General features: G+C 37.3%; 1 protein-coding gene across 1 annotated transcript; it reads right to left on the bottom strand.

The window, feature by feature from the left end:
• Positions 1-6,697: 6,697 nt before the first annotated feature.
• On the bottom strand, positions 6,698-8,016 carry LOC111200712. Its single transcript, XM_048740458.1, has 2 exons — positions 6,858-8,016; positions 6,698-6,777 (listed from the first exon to the last, which is right to left on the bottom strand). Exons 1-2 carry the CDS (start codon positions 8,014-8,016, stop codon positions 6,698-6,700), a joined length of 1,239 nt encoding a protein of 412 aa, XP_048596415.1.
• Positions 8,017-9,782: the final 1,766 nt, after the last annotated feature.

Below are 9,782 nucleotides of genomic sequence, written 5' to 3'. Positions count from 1 at the left end.
AGATGGATCAATTCCTCATGAAGCAAATTAAATTCTCAAGGATTAACTCCTAAAACTTTTGATGGGATCAAGTTCTGTAACTATCACAAGGCAAATGGAATAGACACCAAAGAATGAAAATATATTCAAGAAGCACTAATCGCAGCATTCACCAACGGGAAAGTAAACCTATTGATGGTACAAATGAAGGAAGAAGTACATCTTGTGATGGTAAACTGTTCTAGTTGTTAAGTTGGGAACTAAAGTACACAACAAATTGTTGCATTTTTATAGAATGGGAGAACTGGAAACTTGAGAAACGATGGGCTAATAAACTTTTCAACATATATGGTTTCTGAATTGGTCATAAGATCTTTACTATAAGCCATAATTGTTGAAGCAGCAGTGTTTTGTAGATAAGGTTTCTTCAGAGGATAATATATCCTTTTAGGTTTCAATCTAGGATGATATATTGAATTTTGTAGCAACGATCAAATATGTAACCTGTACCACCACAATGAGTACAAACATGATGAGTTTGTGTGAATTTCTGAAAATACTATGAAAGTGAATGGATCAATTCCACTTCAGACCTTGTTTTTGCAGAACGTTGAAAATCCACTTGATCAAGAATATTGTAGACTTCTAAAAAAAAAGCGAAGTGGTGAGAAGATCATTAGTATCATCATTGTAAAGGATGTCTTTAATCTAAATGTATACATAAAATTATTATCTTTCTTTCAAATTTGGTCTTTGAATTGATTTGTTCATTAATATCCAGAGTTGTGAGAAGCACTTTGTTTTCTTTTCTATGGATTAGGTTGTTTTGAGAGAGAGTCAGATAGCTTTATTCAAATACTGGTCGAGAGATTCAATCGCTTCATCCATCATACCATCACAGACTGAGAGAGTCAATCAACCTTCAGTCTGCAAATCCCATTCAACTGCATCTGATAACCAAGCTGAAAGAGTTATTAGACCAGTAGTTTGGTTTTATCAATCTATCCTTGTGAGGCTCAATTATGTGCATATATCAATATAACAAACATGTAGGGAGAGAATGCACAACTTTGTATGAGCACTCTTTTCTTTTTCTGTTAAAATATTCTTGTAACTCTCCATTTACCTGGACTATAAAGAGGCAAGAGAGATACATTTTTCGATCCATACAATATAATCACCCGGGAACCCGAGAGCTGTTAATGCAGATGGGAGGAAAGGCCATTGTACAGTGTCAAAAACTTTTGAAATGTCGATTTTTATCGCACAACTTACAAAAACCAAAATTTTATAGTAGCTTTTGACTAATTCTGAGGCCATGAGAACATTCTCCATCAACAATCGATCCTTGACGAAAGCAGACTGGTTTGGAGAAATAAATTTAGGTTGAATCTTCAAGATGACCTTATATATAACATTGCATCATGATGTAAGCCTGAAATCCTTCATAGTATTGGATGTTTCATTCTTTGGAATCAAGGCCATTATTGTAAAATTGATCCCTTTTGGAAAGAAACCAATTTTGAAAAAAAGATTTGACTGCGATAACAAAATCCTCTCCAACAATATCCCAAACCGCCTTATAGAATTCACAAGTGAGATCATCAGGCCCCGGGAACATATCCATTCCAGCTGGAAGACACTACATCAGTGAATCAAAGCTTATTCTTCACCTCTATGCTAGTGGCCATCACAATAATCCAAATACTATATAGTTTGACCTATATATATAGAACCTCTAAAGTTAATACTAGAGTAGGATGATCCGAAATATGTAAGTGATATGAACAATGTAATTATCTAGAGAATTTGACACATTAGAAGGGTTTGAAACTTGGATTGGCCTGAGTTTGGAATAATATTATGGTTGAGGACACAATCTTACGATTTTGAAGCTTCGGAAAAAGAGTTGGACCTTAGAGAACTAACTATGTGATGCATCAGTGTTCGGTCTCAGAAGTTAGGGTTATGTATGTTGAATTACACGTCTGTTTCCCCATGATTGAACATGTGATGGATGAATTTGCAGAGATTAAACCTGAAAGTGATCAGATCAGTAAGAGGCTGAGCGTGAAGGTATTTATGAGAATCAAGAGATTTAAATAAATTTCGGGAGCCATGAAGACAACAAATTGACGAGAACCGAATCTGAGCAAATGAGAAGACAAAGATGGATGAGTCAGTTGAGCTCAGCTCAGTGGCTGGAATATCATATTAGAAGATTTGAACAAGATGATAACATTTTTCATTAACTGATAACTATGTACAATATTAACTATATATACAAGTGTTTTCACTCTTCTACTCTTACAGATCTATGAAAATATATATGTATTATGTACATGTATGACGACTTCTACCCAAAAAAAATGAGAACTATGAAAATACCAAGACAAATCTGTAAGCCAGAATAAACTAAAAACAACAAAACTTCACTAAACCGGTGAAAGAGAAAAACAAACCACCGGGAGACTATCACCAAGCTTCAACTACCTAGAGAAACATACATGAAAGTCGCCAGATGTGCTTTGAAGATACAACAATTTAAACCAAATTTCAAACTTACAAATCCAACAAGATTGTTTTACTAAAACACCACCACATAACAACACGACAACAGTGTCAAATATGGAGAGCCGCATATATTATTAGTGGAAAACACTTTTGCACTGATAAAGCATTATATGTTATAGTTGTTTATAATGTATATGCTAAATCATTCACCCGAATGCATTGACAAAAAAAAAGCAAAGACGGTTTAACAATTATTTTCATTTAAATATAAAATTAAGTTTTATATTTCATTACACCCATAATTTTCTTATAAACATTAATGAAAATAATATACAAATTGGTAATTGTTTTATCAACTACTTTACTGTACAAATACAATATTATTATCTTTGAACAACTTCAATTAATTTTCTTCTCACATCCAAGATTTGAATTGAAGATGAAGTTCAGTAAATTATTCCTTAAACATAGCGGAATAAATGATTATTTAATAGATTCATTATTTTATACTATATATCATAGGGGTATGTTTGGATAGGATATTTAAAATTTGCAAAATATTTAAATCATATTTGTCTGATGTAAACAATAACTAATTCAGTCCAAAGCATTCTTACAACTGAGCTAAACCGACTAATAACAAAAACTCAAAAAAAAAGACACAAACATGCATCCATAAAATTAATCCCACACAAATGTGGATAAAAAGTAAACTGAAAGATCTAAGGAGAGTCTTGAAATTGTGAGAGAGTGCCATTGGCCCAAAGCAAAAGTAAAGAAGTTTTTCGACTTCTTTTACAATGAGTCTAAGCTGCAATTCCGACAATGGTAGAAATCTTGCATGCTACATAAGACTGATGGCCACAACATGCCACATGACACATATTCCTCCTTGTAAAATGATGAGAGACTACCTCTTCATCTCAAAGAACATATGGCTTCATAATCCGGCAAGCTTAGACCAATTGATTCACATCAAACTTCCATAACACATAACATTACTAATAAATGCCTAGATAGACCACCATGAAACAAGGAACAAGGTCTAATCTCTCTGACAAGAACCGAGAACAAACTGAATATGTATGACAAGCACACCAGGAAAAGCCACCAGTGAACTCCAACGACTCGGGGAAGAAAAGCAGACTTAGGAATCAATACCAATCTTAAACAAAAAATCGAAACAAACTACCAACAACAAAGCCTAAACATTGATGAAAGGCAACCTATGAACTAAAGTCGATGCACAGGACAAGGCGATAAATGATTCCATTGCAAGAGAATTAAACTATCCAACGAACTGCTATAACCAAACAAACAAACGACAGAGACCAATGTTCACCAAAGGTAGACAGAGACATATATAAAAAGAGTGTACATGGCAAGCTAATAAGTCACCATCAGGACAGGAAATGCTAACAAAAGACGGAGAGGTCCGACAAGACTTGTCACTTTAGTGTTGGTGAAAATCTCAGTCACCAGAGAGAAACAAATCTAAATTAGACGGTGCTTGAGTAGAAAGAAGAGAAATAGGGTGAATCCTATGAGAGCTGTTGTACTTTCTACTTATAATTTTATCTTCGGTCGTTTCAGTCTCGTATTATAATATGACAACTTAATTTCAACCAAATTATAATAGTTTCTTTTATCTACCCGTTCTCATATTTATCACAATGTAGCGTTTGTTTGTGATTTTCATTAGTGATATTTTTTTTCTTCTGAAAACTAAATTAGAATTTTTTCGAACTCCAATTAATTATTCCCTTAAGTGACGTTTGAGTTTGTGTACACATATAAAGTAACACAATTAGGTTAATACTCGTGCCTTGCACGGGTGAAATGCTTATATCAACTATTTTTTATATATTTGTTAAAAATTAAACGTTACATATTAAAATTTTAGTTGCAACATTTTTTTAAGAAACCAAGCCCTTTCTTAAAAAAGAAAAACACTTTGTTAAGAAACCACAATTCGTATACATTTTTTTCCTCCAAAAAATTAAAAATTAAAGCGAGAAATAGTGGTCTGTACCATTACCACAAGAAATCAGACCAACGAAGGAAAATTAAAGCGAGAAATAAGACCATGCGGAGAACCGGATGAAACCAGAGACCACCTGTTCTTTGCGTGTCCCTACTCTTTCACTGTCTGGATTGATCTGGTGGGGTACCTCCTAGGGTCTCATGTGAACCATGACTAGTCTATCACCATCGCATCTCTTCTTTCTACTCGACGTAAGAAGATCGATGCTTGTCTCTTGAAGCTTGCTTTCCAGGCCACGATATACAGCTTGTGGAGGGAGAGAAACAGTCGACGACACCAAGGCCACCCACAAAGTGTTGATCACTTGGTTTGCATGATCGATAAGCTCATCAAGAATAAGATCTCATCCCTGCGTTACCCGCGGCCATCTTTCTATGGAGATATGATGCATCGCTGGATGGGACGCACCACATAGTCAAACAAGCTCCATCTTAAAAAAAAAATTTATTGATTGTGTTCAAGATTGAAAGCATAAATCTATGTTGCCTGTAATTTTTGTTTGTTGATAATCAATTTAAAATTTCAGCAAAATTTTTTTTTTAATTTATTTCAATGAACAAAACAATTATTTCATTATTGTATCTTTTCAAAAAAAAATTATAACCTGTTTGTGAAAAGGAAAGAGCTGACGTTTTGGGTTTGCATCTATAATCGAGCAATTTTAAATAATCAAATGATGGTCCACAATATGAGTAGTCGTGTGTACGTTTAAAAGGGATCAATATCTATTATGACTTGGATGTTAATGCTATACAAAATTATTATTGGTAAGTCCAAGGGTAAGTTCTGTAATATATCTAGTATTGAAAGGGTAGTTTTAATTAGGGTCTAAGGAAAATGTGGAGCCGCCACATCAATAATGACAGTCAATTAAATAAGATACAAAAATAAGGTTACTTTTTTAAATTGCTTCTCCTTTAATAAGTAAGAGATTAATTTTGTATATTTTCTATATAAACACACAATTACTTATATATCTAACCATATTTCAACTAATAGAAAAATAAATTGTTAAATAAAATTAATAAATTTTGTATTGAAAATTGAAAACGACACTTATTTTGTAACGAAATTTTTTTTTTACAATGACAATTAATATACAATAAAGATAGTATTCATTAAGTAATCTTGTCATCTTGACCTATTGAAATTATCAACTTTGACCAAGTCCTATAAGACCGACAGCTTAGTAAATTTATTTAAATAATTTATATCAAGGTACTAACAAATTTGATCTAACAGTATTTCTAGCATATGCTTCTTTTTTTGAAAGATGGCATAGTATATTCTAGCATGTTATACATGCAATACAAACCCTTTGATGTACAGAAATCCTAGGCAATCGGAAAATCAATTTTCTACATCGACTAATGGATGATCATCTCGGAGTTTACTTGAATGAATTTAACTCGCATTAAATAAAAGTTCAGGGACTACCAAATATAAGAACTAAAACACAAGATACCAAGAACACTTTCTTGTATATTAGAAATCTGTTAAACAATCTTCCTAGATCTGTTTAATCCGAATTACTCTCAGTCACACACGGCTAGAGACGGACCAATTCCTAATCTGTCAAAGCAGAAAGCACAAGATACACCCACGAGTACTTGTCTTTCTTAAGCTCTCAAGAACAAACCTCTTGCTCTAGCTTTTCAATCAAAAACGGCTAACCTTAATCTACACAAAGTGATCAGGTTAAATACCCTTAACACAATACCCTAGTGGCCTAAATATTGTGATAAGCCCAAATCTTCCAAATCTTCTTTGCTTCACGCCCAAGTAAGATCTTGGAACCAATGAGACATTGACACGTCATTATCTCATAACCGACTTGTAACAGCAAGTCACACTTCCTATATCGTGCATAACACATCTTCTGTTTCTCAATCCGACAAGCTCCTTTTTCTTGAGCTTACATTCTCCCCCTTTTTATCTGAATGTGACAACCTATGCAACCTGCAATGTAAACATCCACGCAGCACACATATCCAAGACAAAGAAACTACTCAACCAGTGATCATCAACTGAAAACACAATCCAGTAAATAAGTTGCACACTGAATTGATAAAAGCACAGTCGAAACACACAGTCTGAGTCTTAAATAGTACAAGCTGGATTAAAACTTAAAATGTCATTAAGCACTAAGACATGACCATCCTACGCGTCTTCCTCATCTTCATCCTGCTCATCGTTTTCTTCAAACCCTGGATGAGGAACATGCTGCTCATAGTCTCCCCCTGCATAGGTGCACATTTAGAAAAAAACATTCGTTAGACATAGAGTAGAAAAACTACAAAACACGGTGCATCTCCCTTACTCCTCAGGCGAACTCGAATGGCTTTGAGTCCCGTAATAGCGCGATTGATGTCGTCCTCAAGGCTAGCAGCACTTGAGTCTGCTCCAGACCCACGACCAGCCTTAACATCCTTGACAACAAGCTTCGGTGTTCCAGTGAACTCATCATGAAGCAAGTCAGGAGTTATAGTTCTCTGAAAATGGATGACCTGCTGAATCAAGTTAGGGAACATGATACACCGAGTCTTCTCTGTCAGAGTGTTCGCTGCCATTGCTACTATCTGATCATAGACGAGTTTCCCGAAGTCAAATCCATCATGATGATGAAGCATGTAGACGAACCTGAGTCGCCTTTGGTTCATTGAAGTGTAGTTCCTGGTGGGAATCCAATTCGAGCAGACGAGCTTATACAGAACCTGATTCGTAGCTGTGAGATACTTTGAACTCATGTTCTCACCTCGTCTTATTCGCCCATCTGTGAGAAAGCCACAAACTTCATCAAGACGTTCATCCATCCAGTTAGGATCTTCTTCAAACCCCGGAATGCAATACATCGAATTAATCAGACTTGGAGAGAATTCAACAAGCGATCCTCGAACATACACCGCTACACCATCGTCTCTTTCCTCAGCTTCCGGAAGATTAGCAAGGAATTCCCAGATTACATTGGGCTGATAAGGATCGAGATCAGTGAGGGTATGAATCAGTCCTGCCCCAATCACAATATTTCTGACATCCGAGAGATTCTCGTCCGTGAGAGAGATAGACTGCTGTGGAATGAAATTCCGCCTTCGGAGCTCTCTGAAACGCTCAGTCGCCTCGATTGAGAAGAACCGTTCAGTCATTGGCCTCCTTGAAGGTCGCATAAGCTCTGGATAGAACTGAGCTTTAGTTTGATATACACTCCGACTCTCCTCAAATCTCTGTTCTTTGGAGCGATTCGGAGGAGTGTCTTCTGCCATCGGAGCTTCGGCGGAATGATCGTCTGAGGATTCCCCATCCGAGAGAGACTCGACTTCAAGCGCGTTGTTCGGGGGTAGAGGGGCAGTGTCACCAGCTGAGACGCGACGGCGGCTCCGCTTGCCCGAGGATGACCCAGAAGAGAGGTCGAGCGGGTTCATCGGAGTAGACTCGACATTCTTCAGTTTCATGAGCCGCGAGCTTCTCCTTGTTGGTTGCATGTTGCCAGTGAGAGAGATTGAGTGCGCCGGCGAGAGAGAGAGAGGATGTAGCACTTGAATACAGCTGCATCATACAATCCTCTAAAATAACCCTAATCACACTCACAAAGCCCGTTAGAAACAAAAACACTAGGCCCAAGACATGAGACCCAAGATTTGAAGGACTAGCAATAGACACAGCCATAATTTTAAAAGAAAATAACACCACAGTGTGTGAGACAGAGAAGTTGTGAGATTGATAATCATGTCCTTGTAAGCGATGCAGCTCACAAAAGAAACAGCAACTAAAGCACCTCGCCAGAAGACATACTCCAGAATGTCTTTTAGCGTCCAGAGGAGAGAGACAGAGGTTGCTTCCCACTTGCACTCAGCCACCAAGAAGTTTTTGATAAAGAATCAGTGAGACCAACCCACATCTGTAGCTGTTTCTCAGCCGAGTAGCTGTCACAGACATGATTCCATCATGCAGCTTACTCACACCTATACCCCGGCAGCATAGTCATTTGTATGATCTGGAAACACAGTGCAGACATCTTGTATGTCTGTCTCTCCAACTCGACAGTTATGGTAACCTTGATCTGTAGCTATTTCTCAGCCGAGTAGCTGTCACAGATACCCATTTTTTTTTTTTTTTTTTTTTGTGTTTACCAATCAGAGTTGACATCAACCCTGCCCCATCCAGACAGTGATCGAGAATAGAGTCTGAAGGTTGTGTCCTCCAGCTCCATTACGAGTGTCCATCATTCAGGGCCTTTTGTTTTTCTTTTCTTTTCTGTTTAATAATCCAAGGCACTCTTCTTACCCAAATTTTACTCAGTCTCTGCTGTGTTTCCTCATTCAATCCAGACAGTGATCAATGCTCAGATCGAAAATGTTGCAGCATCTTGATCCAAGATGAGTGTCTTTCACCAGTGAATCAAATGACTTAACTGTTAAGGAGACAGCTGAAACGAGCTGCACAATCAAACTTGTTGACTCAGAGTTTTGTGGTTGTGGTGGCACATCGACAAGCAGTAACACATATATACAACTGCCATGCTCTCCTCTTCTGACATGACTTATTCAGAGATTCACAATTCCCAAAGCCTTCCGAAGGCCTAGGAACGTGTTGTAGTCCAGAGGTTTGGTGAATAGATCAGCCAGTTGCCTTTCAGTAGATACATGCTCCAAAATCACGATTTTCATCTCAACTAACTCTCTCACAAAATGATGACGAATGTCAACATGTTTGGTGCGTGAATGTTGAACCGGATTTTTAGACAGGTTTATGGCACTCATGTTATCGCAGTGAACAAGCATAGGGTCAGAGATGATACCATAATCAACTAGCATTTGGCGCATCCAAAGTAACTGAGTGCAACAGCTTCCTAGAGCAATGTACTCAGCTTCAGCAGTTGAGAGAGAGACGCAGTTTTGTTTTTTGCTATGCCACGCCACCAAGTTGTTACCAAGAAAGAAACATCCGCCAGAAGTACTATGACGATCATCCAGACAACCTGCCCAGTCAGCATCGCAAAATCCTGCAAGATTCACGTTAGTCTCAAAGGTGTAATGAAGACCAAAATCCAATGTACCTTTCACATATTTGATAACCCGTTTTACTGCATTCATATGTGACTCTTTTGGATTAGCCTGGTAACGAGCACAAATGCCGACACTTAGACACAAGTCAGGTCGACTCGCGGTAAGATACAGCAAGCTCCCTATCATGGCTCTATACAGTTTCTCATCAACGGGTTTCCCATCCTCATCTCGTGACAGCTTTG

Source organism: Brassica napus, chromosome A9, assembly GCF_020379485.1.
Source record: "Brassica napus cultivar Da-Ae chromosome A9, Da-Ae, whole genome shotgun sequence".
NCBI classification, from domain to species: Eukaryota; Viridiplantae; Streptophyta; class Magnoliopsida; order Brassicales; family Brassicaceae; genus Brassica; species Brassica napus.
This window is presented reverse-complemented; position numbering and strand designations above follow the sequence as displayed.